A 21,838-nucleotide genomic window follows, 5' to 3' on the forward strand; every position below is an offset into this window, starting at 1 on the left:
ATAACAAGAAAGTTGAACTACTCAGTCTCTTACTTTAGGGGTCAGTGGCTCCCACATCAACAGTTTTCTCTGGTCACATTACCACTGTAAAACAAGCTGTAGATGATTTTAGACACCACACTAGAAATTTGAGATTTAAATTTGAGTTGGGACACACTCCTCCCAAATGTAAATCTCTCTGCACACTTTCTCTCTTCCACATCCGCTGTGCAACATGGTTTTGCCAAGATGAAAAGTTACTTGCTTTATTTTTGTTTTTCATTCCCAGCTCAGAATTAGGTGCACAAGACGGGATATACAGACCCACAGGATGGAGCTTGAGCAGTGACAATGATGAGAAAAGAGTACTAAGCAGAACAGAAGACTGTAGAGCAAGACATGAAAAAGTAATTTGCCCAAGTGGCTTACTGTTGATTATGTGTAATGTATGCAATTTTTACACTGATATGAAATTAACATCACCCCCATAAATGGGCATATTCAGTTAGCTGCGAAGTTCCTTGAGAACCCTGCACGATCACACTCATAGGGTGGTTAGGGTAAGACAATCTTGCTTATTTTTGTTTCTGCCGGACAAAGATGTGGTTTTACCTACTGCAATACCCAGAAACTCCAAGGAACCTAGTGGCTAATTAAATCTAGGCCTGATTCAGAGATGGACGATAATTATGTGTACACAGCGGTTGTGAGAAAATATGCAAATGTCGCAGACACCTAGATTTGTATTGAGATGTCCACCGACAGCTTTGCAAATCCAAGCATCTTTGTACAAAGGCGCAGCATCGGGCGCAGACTGTTTGATAATCGGTCTTCTGAGTAACCCTATGTTTACGCAGAATGACTGACTGAACTGAGACGCTGGAGCCATGTTTTCTGCATACGGGATCGCAGTAGCAGTCTGCAACACGCCCCAAAAACGGTCTGGACACGTCTGCATTTTTGCTGCCACCCCCCCGTTACCTCCTCTAAATGCTCCCTGACTGCTGACGGTAATGTAACTTGATGCATGCACAGTACGCCTTAGACGCATGCGCATTTTAATGATAATCGCTCAATTGCATTAATCTCTGAATCAGGCCCTCTGTGCTTAAGTGTGCAAAAGTATTATGAAAGTTTATATTTCTGACTTCTGACTTTCTGATAGTAAATCCACAGAGATGACACGTTCCTACTACATGCCACACAAGATTAGCTTCATTTATTTTAATCAATCATGAAGACTTTGAACAAAGAATAAATCTACATGATGGCAAGAAACTACAAGTCCCAGCATTCCCTTGTTCCATTGAAGTTGAAGAGCCGCAGATTTCCTAACCTTGAACAGCTAAGTAGAGTTGTCTGTTTGAGCGAGCCTAGGAACAATTACACAGTGTGGCGTGGGCTGGATGAGGCAGAGAGACTTTCTTTCTTACATGTGTGCTCTAAAAACTCTTTGTAGTTGATTCGGCCATCCATATTCTGGTCATATTTGGACATGACGTGATAGATCTCATCTTCATCCAGCACAAAGTTGCAGAGTTTCAAAACCGATCTAAACTCAGGCAAAGATAAGTAGCCGATGCTTTCCATGTCCAGCTTCCTAAAAGCTCTTCGAAGAGTCTTCCATTCTCCTTGTAGCTGTACATTAGAAGAGATGAATTTAATGTTTAAATCCCCCTATGTCAATTTGAAAAACCTTGATACCCTAAAATAGATCAATGGCTGTATTTATATGGAACAAGAAACAGAATAATAGCAACTCCATCGAAAAATGAAACAGTTTAATCACCCTAAGTGCAATCACAGATGTCTTGTTATCACAAACATAATCTTCAATGGAGAGATGGAGGAAACACAATCGCCTACATTGTGCACACAGAGGATACCTGCTATGAGAGTTCTGATGAGGAAGTTGCTGGTGTCAGGTTTTATTAAATCTATCGTCAGAAACAGCCTGGACAGGATTCTCATGCCCTTTAAGCTGTTATTACAACAATTTATCACATTCTTTGATTTATAGCTGTCATTCAATTTATTTCATGACTAACTGGGATACCCGGCATTGCCAGGGTTGAAGAATGGAACTTGAAGTACATCTGTAGCCTTCATCCTTTACATTGTCCTCGCCTATAACCCTATTCCATAGAACCTGAAAAGGACCCCACTGTTTGCTAACATGTTATTATCCATGAAAAGGCCCTATCTATCCATTTATATAGAGTTTTTCGACACTGTTACCTCAACACTGAAGTGTGATTCTCTTGAGCGACTGCTTGTCTCTGTTGTTGAGCTGCCAAGAGTGCTTGTCAGTGGCGTAAATTCATCCCAGACGCCCGGAGGCAAATTATAATTTGGTGCCCCCCGTCACAGCCGCTGACATTATAATGCCGGACGTGTCACACTAACATAATCTGGGGAGCAGCAACACCAATGAGTAGGGACATACTATAGATAGATGTAGGCGAGAGCTGATGGTCTGACATGGAGCTCTCCACTAGTGTATGGTGGCTTCTCAGGTGCTGGGAGGAGCTGCCATGTATTGAGCGGTCGTGACAGTACACTCCGGGTACATAGTTACAGCCCTAAGTGGGGTGAATATATTGTTGGCAATGGAGGAGGTGCCCCTTCAGTGCTGGCGCCTCCATTGTCTCCCATAGTTCTGCCCCTGGTGCGTGTACTTCCAAGGTTTCCTCGTGTCTTGCCTATTTTTAACTTCTAGCACCTGAGGATCTGCAACCCAGACTGGATTGTTTTTTTTGGTGGCATGGGTATTGTGGAACTTAATTTGTGGTTGTGATTTAACAAAGAATGGGTCCTGAAAAGTACCATACTATTGAAGGCTGAGATTTGAAAAGAATTAACCTTAGTTTGAATTTGGGACTTCCGGTTCCGGCTATATGGAGTGAGGAAGCAGCATCCTCAGCTCCGCTCACCCACCGCCGGAAAAAAACTTTTAAAGGCTGATTCAGCCTCCAAAACTGCCCCCTCCTCGTCCCCGCTGATTATACACTAACCTGGGGAGAGACATGGATCGCTGGGTGGACCGGCACAACGCCCCCGCAATACAACAGGGAGCACTGCCTGGCAGACAGGAGAAGAAACGCGGCAATATGGCGCCAGACGCCGTAGCTGGAGCTGATCACGCTCTCCCGGCTCCTAAAAAGCCTACTACAGAGAAGGATTCTATTAACCCACAGGTATGCCGCCCTCCTGACTCCCCTGTCACCTATGGGGAAATAGTGGAAGCCATCAGATCCACCATGACACCCCTTCTTACACAGGCAGTGGCTGATATATCTCAACAACTGCAGTTGCTCTCCCATAGAGTCACAGTAACAGAGAATCAAGTGGGTGCAGCCCTGCATGAGATATATGGGATAAAATGCTCAGTAAAGGAGCTAAAACAGGATGGGTATCAAATCTGGAATAAACTGGACGATATAGAGAACCGCTCTAGACGAAATAATATAACATTAGTAGGTCTTCCTGAAGCGGTCAAAGGCCCTGCATTAGCACACTTTGTGCGCAACACACTGCCTTCCATCTTAGGGATTGAACAGGAATGTAGTGATCTGGTAATCGAGAGAGTACACAGAGTCGGCCCTCCTCCGACTCCCAACAGACCTCGCCCAAGAGTCACCCTTTTTAAATGCCTCAATTATCTGCACAAAATGGCATTCTGGTCCGCTTCTCGCCGAGTGAAAAATATAATGTGGGAGGACCACAAGCTCTTTATTTTTCAAGACTATTCAGTGGAAACTCACTAGGGCTCGCAAAGCGTTTTCCCCTATATGCTCCCAACTCGTTGCAGAGAGCCGCAAGTTTGGCTCATTATACCCCGCCCAACTATGGATATATGATGGCTCATCCCATAAAGATTTTACTACACCCGCGGATGCCACTGCGTACCTACAGGAACTTTCTCAGGCAACTTCTTCTGATATCAGTGATCAACCCACAGAATGAAATCAGTATCCCTTTCTGAAGAGGAAATCAGAAATAAACTAATTCACCAACAATGAGACGTGATTGAAAGATTCTGGCTCTATCTTATTAAGTAATGTGATCCGGAATCATTCATTACCGACGGATAGATCACATGACTGTCTCTCGTGTTTATCCATTTTCTATGTTCTCTAAGTCTTGATAATAGTGTGTATACTAGGGGTGAGCGGGTAAAACCGAACCCGCTCACCTCTAGTGTATACATATTCTATTAGGTATTGTTGTATATTTCAATGCTAGGCACTACGATTTCCCCAGGAGATAGTACCGTATGGTTTTATAAATACAGTAGTTTCTTCTGAGAATATATTATAACTCCTATGGGGGGTCAGTTACTTACTTTAATTTGTGTTTTAGAACCGGTTTGGTGAGCTGGGTGTGAGCTCATTCTTTTCCCCACTCTGGCTGGAAGTTTATACAAGTCTAAAATTTGGTTCTTTGACAAATCTACATGCGATTTTCCCCGGAAGCACAGTATATTACTATATTTCTCTTTTTGTTTATGCTTGCACCTCATTAAGCAATATATGCTGTGTCTCATAATATTCTTCTTTAGTGAAATGTATGTCTTTTTCCACCCCCCTCCTTTCCCATCCATTCTTTCCCTCCTCATCTCCCTCCCACGGTGGTTTAATACTGTATATCTGTTTAAGCCTATGTCACATTTACTCTCTAAACCGCAATATGTCTTCTCTTAGCATCGGATCCTGGAATGTTTGAAGGTATTCACTCCCCTGCTAAAAGGAGAAAAATTATTTTAAACCTAAATAAAATAAAAATTGATATTATACTGTTACAGGAGACACACCTAGGCCCAGATGAGGTTGTGAAACTTAATATGTTAAGCTGGCGGTCCTTGGATACAGCACGTATAACTCTAAGGCCAGGGCGGTGACTATCCTAAGTAAAAAACACTTACCAATAGAAGTAATATCCACTGTCACTGACCCTGAGGGAAGATATATAGTCCTCCAAATTAAGTTCAAGGGACAAACCTATGTGTTCGGCAACATTTACGCCCCAAACACTTATTCCAAAAAAATGTTTCAGAGGATTTTGGCACTTCTTACTCCCTTTCTCTCGTACCCATTAATATTTGGTGGAGATTTTAATCTTATTTCCTCTGCTATATTGGATAAATCACAACCCTCTAGAAATTCTCCCTCGCTCCCGAAATTTGGAATTCCCTTGCTGGCCAAAAGATTACAAACTATAGACGCGTGGAGAGTCCTTAACCCTACTGAACGAGAATATACCTGCCTATTGGCTGCACACCAGACTCTTTCAAGGATAGACTATATCCTGATCTCCCAGTCTCTTCTTCCTAAGTTACAGATATCCAAAATAGAAACAATTGCCATCTCTGACCATGCCTTAATTTCAATTACGCTTTGTATTATGGACGAAGCATCTCTGCCTAAACCTTGGAAATTCCCATCGTACTTGGCCAAATCCACCAAATTTAGAGATAGATTAGAAACCGCTTGGGAAGAATACAGTCTCAATAACTCCTCCCATCTAGATACCGACCCTATATTATTTTGGATGACAGCTAAGTCTGTGCTCAGAGGAAATATTATATCATATGTATCCTCGGTCAATAAAAAATACACTTCACGGTATTTAGATGCCCAATCTTTGTTGACTGCAGCATTTCGGCAATATAAATCACACCCTACCTCATTAAACAAGCAGTCTTATCTCTTGGCCAAAACACACTTTGATGAATTTATGGCCCAATTGGGTGACAAATATTTATTTTCAGTTAACCATCGCTTCCATAAGTTTGGCAACAAGACAGGGAAACTTTTAACTAATCTTCTCAATGGCTCGCGCCCTCCTATGATAACACAACCTTTACAAACCCCTCAAGGTTCTCTCACCACTTCTAATGCGGAGGCAGCAGAAGTACTCCGAGCTTTCTACATTAACCTTTACTCTGAGTCTGAGACACCCCAGACAACAGCCTCTGACGGTACAGATGTTCCTTCTGACTTTTGGAATAATCTGCCTTTCCCAAAACTTTCCCCTGGAGCAGCCCAATCACTCACAGCCCCAATCTCCCTTGAGGAAATACAGCATACGATAAAACATATTAAAAGTAATAAAACTCCTGGCCCAGATGGCTTTAGCGGAGATTTCTATAAAATACTCCTACCTAGAATAGGCGACACTTCAGTGAAAGTACTCAACTCCATTTTGGAATCCCCTAAATTACCCCTTCATTTTAATACAGCCATTCCAAAAGTAATTCCTAAACCTGGCAGAGATCTCTCTTTACCTGGCTCTTACCGTCCCATATCCCTTCTTAATTCAGATTATAAATTACTCACTAAAATTTTTGCAGACCGTGTGAAGATCCTTCTTCCTGGGCTCATCCACCCAGATCAAACAGGCTTTATCTGGGGACGTCACTCAGAGGTAAATGTTTGAAGAGTTCTTACTGCTGTTTCTGAGTCTAATGCTTCTACCACTGCACTAGATCATATGATTCTTTCCCTAGATGCTGAAAAAGCATTTGACCTGGTAAAGTGGCCTCACTTATTTAACACTCTCGCACAGTTTGGCTTTCCAGATTTGTTTATTCAATATCTTAAATTGTTATATTCCGCACCTCAGACCCAAATTTCTTGCAATGGCTTTCTTTCTCCCCCAATCACGATTCAAAAGGGAACTAGGCAGGGCTGTCCTCTCTCCCCGCTTCTCTTTGCTATAGCATTGGAACCTTTGGCTATTGCCTTACGGGCTTCACCTGTTTTCAAAGGTATTAGGGTTGGGGACGTGGAGATGAGGATAGCCCTGTTCGCTGATGATATGTTGTTGTTCATCTCGGATCCAGAAAACTCAATTCCTGAAATTCTACGAATAATTGGGTCTTATGGGGGCCGAGCTGGATACCGAATAAATATTGACAAATCGGAACTATTGTTCCTACATACACAACCTCAGCCACTCCCTCTAGATTCTCCCTTTGCTGCATTTAAATGTACTTCTAAGAAAATAACCTGTCTAGGGATTCAAATTCCTGCAGATATATCCCTTTTATATAAAGAAAATTTTTCCCCTGTTATTACTAAAATTAATACTTTACTAGATAATTGGAAACTACTCCCTCTCTCTATCTTAGGAAGGGCAGCAGTAACTAAGAGTATTATTTTCCCTAAAATATTTTATGTAATGCAAATGTTACCTATTAGTCTTTCCAAAAAAGACATTCTTCGCCTTCGGCAATTAAGACTCGTTTTATTTGGAAGTCTAAGAAACCCTCTATTGCCCTAAATAAACTCATGGCCTCTAAACAATCAGGTGGTATTGGGGTCCCAGACTATGCTGCCTATACTCTTGCAGTTCTTTTTAGATATGTTGCTGACTGGCTGTTAGAAAGTGAGATATTCACCAATAAACAATTAGACAGAGCTGTATTCTCCCCATATTCTCCAGGAGCTTTAACTACACTCCAAACCCTCTGACATACCCTCTCGCATACTCCATAATCCTTTGTTTCATGATATATATTTTGCCTGGCGGTCTTTAAATTGCAAGTTGCAGAGGAATTATTTAACATCCCCTTATATCCCACTATGGGGAAACCCCTCTTTTCCACCATCTCTGTCAAACACCCATTTTCTAACATGGAGAGATAAGGGGTTATCAAATTCCTCGAAAGTTTTTGACCCAGGGGGCGGATTGCTTCGATTCTCTGAACTTAAGTCGACATATGACCTCCCACAGACAAATGTTTATATGTACCTGCAAACTCGTCTTTATTTACAGTCCTTACCCCCTCCATTTGATACTAATTTAAAACTAGATATAGATCCGATAAAAACTGTCCTTTCTATATGCCTCCAATCCACATTTCGTATTAAATATATATACTCTTTAATAATAGAGATCTCCTCACAATCCAATTGGGATAAGTTATTGACTCAGTGGAGGAGAGATATCCCTTCCCTCTCAGGAGCTACGAAGATTCACAAATACTATGCTTCAACCATGAAAATACTCAATTCCTCCTATTTACAAGAAGTCGATCTACGTTCAATACAGAGGGCATATATTTCTCCAGCACAGTATGCCAAAATTCACCCCACACACACTGGAAAATGTTACAAATGTCATATTAGCTCAGCATCTTTTTTTCACTGTATTTGGGAGTGCAGGAAAATTAGATGTTTCTGGAATAAGATTATAGCTTTCATTAATGGAACATTCTCGGTTCATGTACTACCAGACCCAGTAGTATGTATATGTATTAATTTTTCAGGATGGGACTTGGGGCCTTCTCGAAGTCACCTAATACCCATCCTTACTATTTTGTTTACGGTCTCAAAAAAAATTATTCTAAAGCACTGGATTTCTTGCTCGTCCCCATCTCTTGCTGAAGTAAAGGGAAAGATGCTTCAAATCCTATACTTAGATAGAAAATCTGCTCAGACAGACCCTGAAAAAGGCGTCATAGCATTCTACAAAAAGTGGGGTCCTTATATCGACAAGTTGGAAAATAATATACAGAATCAAATATTTAGTGTTTTTGATCGGACGGAGTGGTACCTCCACAGACAACTGCTACAGAACTTATAATCCTGCTTATGTAATAGCCTTTATTATAAGTTAGCTAAGCTAAGACTCTCAGAGTTTTATGTTTAAGAATTCATTTATTTATCTATCTCAGACCCTCAGACCACCCTCCCCCTCCTCTTTCTACTCTCCCCCCACTATCTTCTTGTGTGCCCCCCCCCCCTCTTTATTTCTTCTTCTATTTCTTCTTCTTCTGTATTATCTGGAATTTGCTATTCATGTATATTGTACTGATGGGATTGCAACCTTTCATTATATGCTGCACTTTGAATGTTAGCAACAGGCTCGGTAAGCCAAGTGTTCACAGTAATAGATGCAATTTTATATTCATCTGTATTATTCGCAATCTCTGATTTACACTGCTATGTTTTGATGTTAATCTGAAAACTATAATAAAATAGATTTAACAGAAAAAAAAAACGTAGTTTGAATGTATATATAATATACTAAAGGGGAAAGCTTCGACAAGGTACACAGTAATTTACACCTGGTTAACAATGCAATTTAGGAGTAAATGACAGTGTAGGCAGGCGTATTCTCTGACTGTTTGGAATGGGGTATATCAGGAGCAGAGTGACTTATAGGACAGAAATCAGTATAGCTTCCCAAATCACTGCACTTTCAGATATCACCGCAGAACAGAAATCATTGCAGAGCAGAAATCTCTGCAGCCCAACACTGGAGACTAAAGGCTCATACACACTAGACGATAAATTGAACGATATGGACGATAACGATATCATTATCGTTCATAGCGTTCAATTCTATGCTCGCTCCTGCGAATCGTTAACAATGTCTTTTATTGCCTGAACTTGCAGACCAACCTGACGATATCGTCAGGTTGTGCATGATCAGGGATGATGGAGGGTGACGTCACTGAACGATATCGTTCAGTGTATATGCTCAATGTCGTTCCCGACATTGAGCCCGGCAGTTCAGGGAAAAGCATGATTAATGGGGCATTTAGGTTTGGTACAGTAAATAGGCCCTTGATACTATAACATCCTTCATTAGTTTCTTATATGTTTTCATTCTCAACCTCTCCGTATGTATATTAATACTCATTGTCAAGAGAAGCAAAGTCAAGCTACAAAAAGATTTGCATCCAGTACTTTATAAGCATCTCATGGCTACCAGCCGTCATGGAATTTACTGACGGTAGGTAAATAATGAGCCATTTGCTCATAAATAAAATCTAATATTGCTCAGCTACACATAACATGCACTGCACCAATACTTTTGGTATAAATGAGATTATGCATCTTGTATATTTAGCCCCTAACCTCCACATTCTGCTTTATAAATAATGAGTCAGTAAAAATAGTTCGCTGGCAGTAGAAAATTGTCGGCACAATAATATCTCAGGGATTGGAACGCTGGTAATTACTTTCATTAATTAGTTTCAGCCCCTTATGGACGTTAATCATCTCTTTAACTTTCCTATTTGTCCATTTCTCTTCTTATCTACCCTCATTCATTTCACCTCACTAGCTTCCTTCTGTGGGGGAAATAAATGAAAATCTGCCCTACCACCTACCTGATATATTTTATTATCTTTATCTATTATCTATCTTTATCTTTTATGCTGCCATTTTCCTGGAGCTCTTCTGGTTATGTGTGATACTGTTTGTACACCTAAATCCTGGGTCTGGCCCAAGATTTGGAACACAGTTACAAAACGGGTTAGACCCTACTGCAGCGCCGATCCGGATTATTCCTGGATCGGCGCCGTTCACACTGCACACGGGTGCAGTGGAACACTTCTCCTGGAACTTGGAGATGACATCATCTCCAAGTGCCGAGAAAACGGAAGTCCAAATGCTGAAAGACGGGATCCGGGTCGAACGACTTGGGGTTTCCGTTTACACTGCAGGGTTTCACGGGTTGTTCCCTGCAAGTTATCTGGGTTTGATTGCCGGGTCACTCGACCCGGGAATCCAACCCTAGCCCCTTTTACACCTAGGAGCAACCCGAATTAACCCTGCAATAACCCGGGTTTTAGCTCTGGTGTAAAAGGGGTATAATACAGTACTGACAAATACATTTCATCTGCCACTGTAAATTGGTGGCTAAGGTAGACTGAGCAGGAAGGTGAGAAGACCAATCAATGCGACAATTTCTTGCTTTCAGTTTGTGATTGCTCCCCCCCACTCCCCTTCCTCACACAAATCCAGCTTAGCGCCACACAGTCAGGGCCATGAGAAGGACTTGTGGAGCCCTGGTACTGTACATAGCTATATGGAACAGCACCCGAATAGGATAATTAGAAAATTAATAAAATGTATCTAGTAGATGGTAAAGCAGTTTTTTTTTTAATGCAATAATATCACCCCAAGACATTTTCATAGTTTGAAGTCAAACTGACTGAAATCATATGCAATTGTTAAATTAGCAATGTTATTGTCTGTCATCAAAAATCGTGTTAAAAGCCAGTTTTATTTTGCAAGAAAAATGTACATGACTAATAGGATTACTGACCTTAAATATAAAGCACAGAAATCGATTTTTTAATTTTCAAATGTAGTTTTCGTCTCCCCTGAATCTCTGTGCTGCTCCTCCTCTCCCAACACAGGGAGCATATCTTTTATGCAACAGAAGATTAAATAGATTTTCAATACTTGTCAAAACATCTGATACCTAGATACCCATCTACAGATATGTCCAGCTATAGTGTTGCTGAAGGCGCGGCAAATCGCTCCTCGCATAGCGCGAGACACATGCCCCCGATCGGGTACGCGCACTGCGTTCGTGACCGCACCTCCATATAAATTAATGGTGCGATCGAAGTGCGCACCATAGCATATGGGGGCGCAGGGAATTGCATGGCGCAATGCGCGCACATGTTGTAACTGGGCGCATCTGTACTCTCATTTTAGCTAAAGGTAACTGTCCTCACTAGTTACTTCACTACCCACCACAGGGTTAGGCAACCTCTGGCACCCCAGCTGCTGTGGGACTACACATCCCAGCATGCTCTGCCAGTTTTGCTGTTAGGTAATGCTAAAACTGTGACAGGGCTGGATGTGTAATTCTACAGCGCATGGAGGGCCACAGGTTGCCTACCCCTGACCAATAGTTACCCATTTCAACATGATAACTTATTTTACAATAATAGCTTTGAAATAGGTTAATAAATATTTCTGTTTATTACATTTCTATCACCCTCGTTATCTATAGATGTTTTTCGTGCTCTTATGCTGAGGTCATTTTTCAACTTTTTTACTTATCGCTGAAAATACATTTTTCAAATTTTAATTCAATTTGATACATTTTGGTATAAAAGTCCTTTATTATTGCCACGAAAATATTACCGTGAAAAATGTCATTAAATATACCTCTACCCCACTGTATGGGTTTAACATTTATATACAGGATAGAAAGATGTATACAGTACTTCATTTATTCCATTAGCAAACATATGCCATTTCCTTAACAAGCAGCCCTGTGCCCACAATTTAGGTCTTTATTAGAGTGAAGCGGTTAAGCAGGGAGAGCTCCGTATTCCCAAACCTCTAAGGAGAGTGAAGGCAGATACATGCAGGATGCAGTACCACTATTTGTCACTTCATGCATGGCCAGTCATGCACATAATAAGGGCGGGTGTCCAATGCAAATTGTCAGGACCTCATATCTGTCCTCTGTGCTCTTTTTTTTCTAAATACAAAACCTCAGCTAATCTGTCTGCATTGAGGGAAGCCAGTCTTCACTCTGCAGCAGGTACTGGTCTTTAGTTTTACTGATGTATTGGATGTCCATGTTAAGTGCCCTGGATTATTATTACGCACACATACAAAGCGCTGTTTAGTCAAAGAACTACATGAGAATTGTCTGGGCTGAGAAGAAGTGGAGGGGTGAGCTTTCAAGTATTAGTCAAATCTACCCAAATTAAGCAGCTGTTATATATAATGCATCAATATAATCTGTGATTAGAACAAAACAAACACAGGTATGAACCAGATCTATATTTTCATTATATACTGCATTTTCAATATGTACAATTTACTGAAATCTTCCGGAAATGTAAAATCTAATGAAATATACAAAGAAAAGGAATGATATATATTCATCACAGTCACGAACATGGATTAAGGACCTGAACTGAGTCGGACACGAAGCGGCTGCAAAGACAGCAGTATGCAGCAACAATATTTACCACCTCTAATGCAAGTATCAATCCATCTATGCGCGGATCTGTGCAACTTCCTGTGTATGCTCACACCGCCCACTGTTTTTATGGCTGCAGTTGTCATCATTAGTATCAGCACTTGCACCCAACCCATGCAGAGTGCAACAGATCCATCTTAAGCAGATGTCGTATCTCTGTCTGAAAAAATCCTGGGAGTTGGGTTACACGCCCATGACATGCCTATGGCACTCGATTGAGACGGATTTGTTACATGTATCTACATGGCAAATGCCCAGTGAATGCCCAGAAACACCAATATCACAGAAGGCTAATCCTGCTTGTGATCTGACTCCTTGCCACCCCGGATGCTTCAAGCAACGTAAGCACAGACCGTGTTTGCTGTTTCTGATGCATGCGTAGTCTGCAGAAAATCGCCAGATGTGTCTGGTTTAGAATCAGGCCCTGAATATTTTACCTGTAAGGTAATTAAGGATAGTTTATTATGACAGACAATTGCAGATACAGCAAATGTTATTTTACTTAGATGCATCTACAAGTCCATCAGGCACTTGTGTGATTGTGGTTTGCAGTCCACTCACCTCCTAACATAACAGTGTGAGCACTTCAGCCGTATGCTCTAGTGAGCATGGTCATGCACCCCTCCCCATCTACTGGCGTTTTACCACCCAGGAAAGCCCACTGAGCCCACTGAAATTGTCTATCTCTCTCTCTGTCCAAATTTGTTCTGCGTCCATCGGTAGTAACCATAGGGACACATGCTCAGCGTGGCTCAGGCGAACACACAGACAACATTGGCCGCTTGTAACCAAAATAGTCACTGCGTCCACCTCTGAATCAGACACACAGTCACCAAACCATGGTAGTTATGATGTAAATTATGTATGATGTGAAAGGAATGCACATAGAGACCTGCCTACTGACAATGTCTGGACCATTTGCCTTAATCCAGAAGTTCACAAACGCAGTCCTCAAGGCTCCCCAACAGTTCAGGTTTTTGAGATAGCCATGGTTGAGCACATGTGGATAAATCAAATTGACTGAGGTGCTAATTAAGTGTTCAACCATGGCTATCTCTAAAACCTGACCTGTTGGGGAGCCTTGAGGACCGCGTTTGTGAACTTCTGGAATCAATTTATTTTTTTCATCTAAAATACGAAATCAGAAAATGCTAAACCACTAAACCATTAGCGTTAGATTATCTTATCCTACAAAAATATAATGTAAAGTAATATAAGAACGTTGTGTCTGTTTCTTTCAAGTCGGCGCAAAAACTACCGAACTGAGGGTCTGATTCAGAGCCGGACGCTCTGACCAGAGCGCTCGCTCTGAATCAGGGCCCTCCTACCTAAAAATGGAGCGGCCTCCTGGCCACTCGCATAGCTGTGGGTGACCACCCACAGCTATAGCGAGCGGCCAAAAAGATGGTCGCGATGGTCTTGCGGTAGGGTCTCGCTGCCGCAAGCCCAGGAGTGCTTTTGGCTCTATCAGAGCCAAAAGCACTCCCACTGACATCACTAGTGATGTCAGTGGGGCCGGACCCAGACGGTAGGCGTTCCCATGGGAACGCCTCCGTCTGGGCAGCAACGCCCCCGGCACGCCCACCAAAGGGGGCGTGCTGTCAGTCACCATCGACAGCACGCCCCCTTTGGTGCGAGACCCATAGTGACAGCTTGACTGTCGCTATGCGGGTCTCGCGCATGCGCACGACGGAGTTCCCTCCGTCGTGCGCATGCGCATTAGGGCACCATCGACCCGCTTGCGAGCGGGTTTGAATTAGGCCCTGATTTTCATGAAAAACATCTTGTGTATGTTTCCAAAAGTCTGGCCTGATCAAAATATCATCAGATTGGAGAAGAAATTGACCAAGCAAGGAAGAAAATCCTGTTACCCATTTCACCATGTGCGCCAGAAAACATAGAGCCTGGCTCTGAGATGGACATAAAAGGTGCATATTCTTTCTTCTCATGCACAGGACAACTGGATCTTTGACAATTTAGCCATCCACATATGTAGCAAAACTAGCAAATGCCAACAGATCCATTCACCTAGCAGGAGAATATCTAAACTGTAGACAGACAAAATAGAATACCTTTGCCTGGTGCTCTCATAGTCAAAAGTGGTCTTCTATGAAATGTCACTTAGGGATCTAAGATACTTAAATTCCCACAAATGAATGCCAGCTATAGGCATAAAATTAAATATATGCTTATTCACTCGAGAGAGTCTTTCAAATAAGAACCTATTAAGCCCTAACACAAGTTATCATTGAAATAGAAAGCATAGCAAAATACAGGTGTGGACATGATCATAATGTTGACATTCACCCTATAGACACTGATGAAATGTTGACATGTTAGAAAGTCAACATATCATTCCAGGTGGCTCAGCGGTGACTTATCTGCTCCTGATCGCTGCAGCGGCTCCAGAACAGCTTCCAGGTTATGGTGGTCATGTGACTGACTGTCACTTCCGGGTCAGACCTCCGATCCCACAGCATTCTGGTAAGTATTCCCTAATGCCTAACCCTAATCCCTAACCTTCCCTCTAGTGCCTAACCCTAACCCTCCCACACCCTAACCCTACAGTCATGGACTGTGTTAGAGTACATGAGTCTACTATCTGAAAAAGACTGGCTTTAATGGAAGGGAAGCCAACAGACATCCCTAGCACAACGGTGGTGGAAGAGATATTTGGTTTTTTTAAGGCCACAGGACCCAGACTCTTCACAGTCAAGGAAAATGTGACACACACCCTCCCATCCTAAGCACAACAGCAAATCTACAACTAAAAAAGAATTGAATCAAGATTTTGAAATGGCCAAGTGGAAGTGCAGACCTCAATCCTCAATCCCATTGAGCTGCTGTGGGGGAACCTCAATGCTAGGTATTTACTGCGCAATAATAGAGCTTATCCGCTGGTCGTTCTGATTATTGCACAATATGTACAGTACCTGGAGCTGACGGTCATTCACAAACCAGTCAGATCAACTTTCAACATCAGGACTCCTGCACAACATTCGTCTGACCCAACAAGCCGATGTCATGCAGGAAATGCAGCGTGTCCAGACATCCTCTGACAAGCCACATGAAAAACATCACCTCCAGAAATGTATCATTCATCTAGTAACAATACTTGTGTAGTGTGTATACAGGAAATTGGCTGTTCTCTGGATTGTTTCACCTATCAAATGAATAAATTGTGGATGGTTCCTCTTACTGTATCTTTCAGGTGTGTACCTAGTTTAGGACAGCTATGTACAGACATATGCTCTCATACATCAGTAAGCAGAGGCAGTGATGCAGGTGAGGGCCCCGTGTGCAGCCTCGGTGTGGGCCCCTCCTCTCTGGTAGCACAGTAGACAATGGCTTGGTGCAGGGGCGTAACTAGACCTAGGGGGGCCCCATAGCAAAATTTTCACAGGCTCCCCCTAGGTCCCCCCCCCCTCGGTCCGCACATCCCCCCTCACATACAGTAGTTGAGCCACTGGATATCTCTAGTGCACATTGGCCACTGCACCATTTTACCTGTGATTTGTGCTGCAGCTCCAGGTCGCCGGCAGACGCAAGACACCGGAGACTGCGGAGGGGTAAATATAACTATATACGTGTGCAGGGTGTGCGGTGTGGGCCTACCCTGCACCCATTATAGATACGCCATTTCAGTGTTGTAAGTAAGAGTGGATCATAATTCTTCAAATTTACTAATAAATTCATATAAATTAAAGTTATTCCCAGTTATTATTAATATTTACAGTTCTGCAAGTTACTTACATTAGACACATTACTTCTGCATGCTGGTGCATTTTTAGTTCAGTAAGTAATGACAAAGTAAAATCTGTTATGTGTTATTGGTCAGGTGAATAGATTTATCACATTTTAGAACTTAATGATGGTTTGATGATTGTTAGTTATGGAATTATAGGTAAAAGTTTAAACACAGATTTGAAAGATGGTATATTTTATTTTCCACATGACTGCACATATTACCCTAAAAGCTCATCTCAATTAGCTGCTATCCCCACTGAGTCTTTCATGTCAGGTTCAACTAGCACAAGACCTAGACAACTTCCACATTGTGCAGAATACAACTAGCAACACCAAACTACAGCATATACTGTATAGCATGTGACTGTTGTAACTGCTTCAGTCGTCACTTAACACCCTGAATCGGTACTGGGATCTGCCCAGCAATAAAATCTGCCGAAAAATTATATCTTACATTAAGGGCCCTTACTGTAATGTGAAGGTACCAAACCTTTGTTCTGCTATTCCTCAAAATCTAATACTGCCAAAAATGTTCAGTTAACTTACCATAGTTTAGCCTGAAATCAGGGGACAAATGGATATCTCTTAGTTATCTGTAATCCCGTACATATTTAGGACATTGTACAGGAATTTACCTTCTTGCGCATTCTTGATGTCAGAGTCTCAAGGCCATCAGCATGATTAGCAGAGGGATCATCTTCTTCCTGTGAGCTTCGCATTACCGCCTCCATGTTGGTTTTAGTCTTCAAAGCTTTCCGACGGGGCACAAATGGTTGCAGAAACTCAAAGTAGGATACCCTTAAAATAAAAGAAAGCCATAAAAGTAGTTTATACAAATGAAGGTTGTACTCCATCCTCACTGTCTACCCCATCTGTGTCACTCATATCTGTCTGCCTCTGACCTTTAGAATGTAAGCCCTGACGAGCAGGACCCTCTTTCCTCATGTGCTTCTCCTTTCCCTTACATACGCTATCCTATACTCCCTACAACGACACCTAACCTTTGGTTGCTGCTACTTATTTGAGTGTTATGATCTCGGATGCAGCTATGTTTATAAACCATGTCCTTGTTCTGCAGTTTGTACTGTACGTCACTGTTTTCTTGTTTTGTTCATTTGTACGGCGCTGTAGAACCCTTGTGGCGGCCATAAAAATAAAGGATAATCATAATTAATAATGTACTAATTCCACCATTAACCTTTTATTTTTCAATTGTAAATTCCTGCTTACTCACCCTTACCTGACCTTCAGGGGTCCTACCCTTGGGATGCCTTTTTCTGCATCTCTTGGGCCCATTACAGCCCCTCCTCTTGCCACATTATCATGGAGCCTCATGCTGCTAACACAGTTATCTTTCAAAGTCACTGTGCACATTGGCAGAAAGCATCGCAGTTATGTGACAAGCATAGGCACAGACAGAAGCTCTGCTGCAGGCAGCCTACTCATCAGGGACACTAAGGGGCAGATTTATCAAAGCTTGGAGAGAGATAAAGTACCAACCAATCAGCTACTAATTGTCATTTTTCAAACACAGCCTGTAATGTGGCAGTTGGTTGGCACGTTATCTATCTCCACTTTATCTCTCTCTGATGTTTGATACATCTCCCCCTAACAGTGCAGAATAAGGGGCACCAAGGTGTGATGCCTCTCTATATCAGTTTTTGTTTCCTTATGCCTTTCTTCTGACATTCTACCTGTAATCTCCCGTGCAGGGATTACATTTAAAGATACAATAGTCAAATACAGGTTTGCACAGGAACAAGACCTCAGGATGGTCTTGGACGACTAGGGATATTCTTGCATCAAAAGCAACACTGCTAAGACCTCCATTCATTTTGACATTAGAATAAATTCTTTTAAAGTTGACACTCAATGGTATATGACCCCTGACTGTCTGTATCCGCAATCCTCTGACTAATGTTGGCGTAATTGCGGTATGATTGACACATTTTTCCACAGATGGTGGGAGTGCCCAGTGATTCAACAGATTTGGGCCACTACCTTGAATTTCATACAACTTAGCTCCTGTACAGATTCTAATGATCCGCGGGTACTTTTGCTACATGGGCCTTCAATACATTGTTAGTAGGTTTAGACATTGAATGTAAGGTTCAGTGTCTAAACCTACTAACAAACTAACAGTGCATGTCTGTAATGCCTCTGATGGTGCATACACACGGTCACATCTGAACGATTGAACGATTTTACCAACGATTTGACTGATTGAACGATTACAGACAGTATTAAAATGAATGAAATCATCAAAATCTGACTGCAAACACAGACGATGTCAGAAATCGATATCTGACATGCGGAAATGCGTATCGTTCATCGTTGCAGGCCCACATGTCAGATTTTCTTTCAGATATGAACGATTGACCGATTTTTATAATCGTTATCGTTCATATCTGACAACAAATCTGACCGTGTGTATGCACCATGAGTTGTTAATATAAAAAAACATGGAAATCCCTTCTGTCTCCACCTGTGAGGCCCTTATCAGTCAGTTGAGGTATATTTCAACCATGGAATATATTTTTTCTCTTCCATGTTACTCTTCCTATATAGTAACATAGAAGGGAACATGGGCTCTCATGCTGTGAAGGAGATTGCAATGGCTAATTTATGCATGCCCATGAAACAGTGTTTAAACGGTCAGACACGTCTGCGTTTTTCTAACCACCCCCCGTTACCACCCCCAAACGCTGGCTACCTGCCACTCACTTTGTGCATGTGCAGCTGCAGACGATTGCTTAACTATGTGAACATCGTATAATGGGCCTGATTCAGCAAGGGTCGCAACTGCTAAAGCATATGCAGACGGTCTATTGTTGTGTACTGTGCATGTGTATGCATCCGGTGCGCATGCGCCAATGCCTCACTGTGATCGGTACTGCGATCGCAGTGAGTATACAGACCCTTCGCAGAGTGAGTGACAGGAACTGCCGTTTGTGGGTGGTGCGTGCAGGAAAGTTAGCAATTTAGTTATAGGGTCAGACGTGCCTTAAATGTGCGAGTGGCTCCGATGTACTTCGATGTTACCGATGTTTTGGCTGGATTGCCAGGTATTACGGATGTGTGAGAGGGGAAGTGGGCGTCTGCATGCTGCCTGTGCCAGTGCTTTGCTATTGCAATTATTAGCATACTTTCGCCGCAGAACTACGTGCGCGATCGCATCCGCAATCGCATCAGCGATCCTTGCTGAATCAGGCCCTATGTGCGATTCAGAATCAGGCCCGATGTCTGGCTGCCAAAAACAGACACAGGGCCTGATTCAGAAATGCATGCAATGCCGATGTTTTTGTAAATGTCCATTGGCTTTTCTACTAAGCATGTAATGTGCTGCAATGGACTTGCGACGGCTGGGGGTGGGAGGTGTCGTCTGAAACGCAGATATGTTGCAACTATTTTGGGAGGGTGTCACAGCCAGTGCCTGCAATACCGCACGCCGTTGTTAAGGCTGCAGGGTCTTAAGGCCTGATTCAGAGGTGCTCGCAAAAAGCGAGCGCTCGCTCTGAATCAGGGCGGGCGCTGTTTTTTTTAGGAGCGGCCTCCTGGCCGCTTGCATAGCTGCGTGCGCACTGGACCACCAGCGAGCGGGTCTGAATCTGGCCCTTAGTTCCATCTGTCATTCTGCGTGACCATATGGTTACTCAGAAGTCTAATGATCGACCGATAAGCGTCCCATGGTTGCATCTTTGTACACAAGCGGTGCATCTGCGATGCCGCCTGTGGGCTTCTCAAATAAATTACAGCAGCTGCAATATTTGCATATATCTGCTGCATACAGGATCACAGTAGCGATGGCATTTGCATCCATGTCTGATTCAGGCCCACAGCCTGTTACACAGAAACAGGCTCTCAGCATGTCATGTGAAGGCAGAGGGTGTAGAATGTTCCAAATACTCTTTGGGCCTGATTCAGAGCAGCTCGCTCTGAATCAGGGCTGGGTTTTTTTTTTTTGGATCGGCCTCTTGGCCACTCGCACAGCTGTAGGTGACCACCCACAGCTATTGCGAGCGGCCATGATGATGGTCGCGATGGTCAAGACCATCGGGCTTGCGACAAGACCCTTGTGTTAGGGTCTCGTGTCCGCAAGCCCCAGAGAGATTTCGGCCCTAACAGAGCCGGAATCTCTCTACTGACATCACTCGTGATGTCAGTGGGGCCGCCCCCAAAAGGCAGGCCTTCGCATGGGAACGCCTCTGTTTGGGCAGCCACCAAAGGAGGCGAGCTGTCACTCAACATCAACAGCTTGCCCCCTTTGGTGTGAGACCCTGAGTGATGGATTGCCCGTCGCTAGCCGGGTCTCGCACATGCGCATGACGGAGCCGGCTCCGTCGTGCGCATGCGCTGTGGGCCACCATCGACCCTATTGCGAGCGCTCAGCGCTTGCGACCGGGTCTGAAACAGGCCCTTTGTTCACTAGATAATGTACCCTGTGACTGTGGTTGCCATGGTATTCACATAAAAACTGTGGAATCTGCAGAATTATCATTCATGATTAGCAGACTGTAAAAACAAATCAAGTAATAATAAAAAAGAGATAATCACCGAGCTGCTTCTTATATACTGCCACAGTGATTTATGTAAAAAAAAATCTTATTTTTCTTGGGTTTGCTGCTTTAAGCAACTTGAAAGAGACATATATGGGTTGGAATATTTCGTTGTTACACTAACATAACTGTAATATACAACATAGTTGAACATAGCTAGATGTCTGTTGTAAACAACCAAATCCCCTGATTACAGTGCATACAAATATTTCTACTTAATATTAAACATAATAGGAAACACAAAAGAGTGGTCTGTATTGGTGTCATGGCCATGTCACTTTCATCACCAACAGACCATGTCCTCCAGCAAAACAGAGATGGAATCGGTCATTCACCAGAGAGAAGTGTAGAAATTGTGCCTCTAATGGTGCGTACACATGGTACGATATTTATGAACGACATGAATGATAACGATATCGTTCAACGATAAATTTTTCATATCGTTCATTTTTATGAAGCGAACGACCGACGAACAACCAACGATGCGCGTTCCCGCATGGCGATAACGATATCTACGGTCGTCCGTACATGCAGGGCAACTTGGCCGATTTCATCACGATTTGCATGTTCAGAGATGTGGCAGGATGACTTCACTGAAAGATATCTATCATAGATATCTGTTTGCCCTGTACTACAGAAAAGTTCAAGCGAAATTGTTCAGCGATATTGTTGGTTGTGCAGATCGTACCGTGTGTAACCAGCTCTTTCTACATAGCACTGGTATGATAGAAGGCATCAATGTGTCAATGTGACCATAAATGAAGCCTATAGGGGCTTATGCAGAGTTATGGCTCTTACACACTAGA

At 42.7% G+C, this 21,838-nt stretch overlaps 1 protein-coding gene across 3 annotated transcripts in view; it reads right to left on the reverse strand.

Annotated features, from left to right (window-relative positions):
• Positions 1–1,165: 1,165 nt before the first annotated feature.
• LOC148506323 (EF-hand calcium-binding domain-containing protein 6-like) overlaps positions 1,166–21,838 on the reverse strand; it is a 192,593-nt gene continuing 171,920 nt past the window's right edge. For 2 of the 3 annotated variants that reach the window (XM_088447002.1, XM_088447003.1), the window contains exons 18-19: positions 17,112–17,274; positions 1,166–1,617 (exon numbers count right to left, since the gene is read on the reverse strand). In XM_088447002.1, the coding sequence (XP_088303128.1) occupies positions 1,363–1,617; positions 17,112–17,274 (418 nt within the window). In that variant the 3' untranslated portion in view covers positions 1,166–1,362. Of the gene's footprint in view, positions 1,618–11,894; positions 13,167–17,111; positions 17,275–21,838 lie in introns of those variants that run through there. The other variant, XM_088447004.1, reaches the window with a different exon arrangement.

The sequence above is a fragment of the Taudactylus pleione genome, unplaced genomic scaffold (genome assembly GCF_031769625.1).
Source record: "Taudactylus pleione unplaced genomic scaffold, aTauple2 ptg000408l, whole genome shotgun sequence".
Lineage (NCBI taxonomy): Eukaryota > Metazoa > Chordata > Amphibia > Anura > Myobatrachidae > Taudactylus > Taudactylus pleione.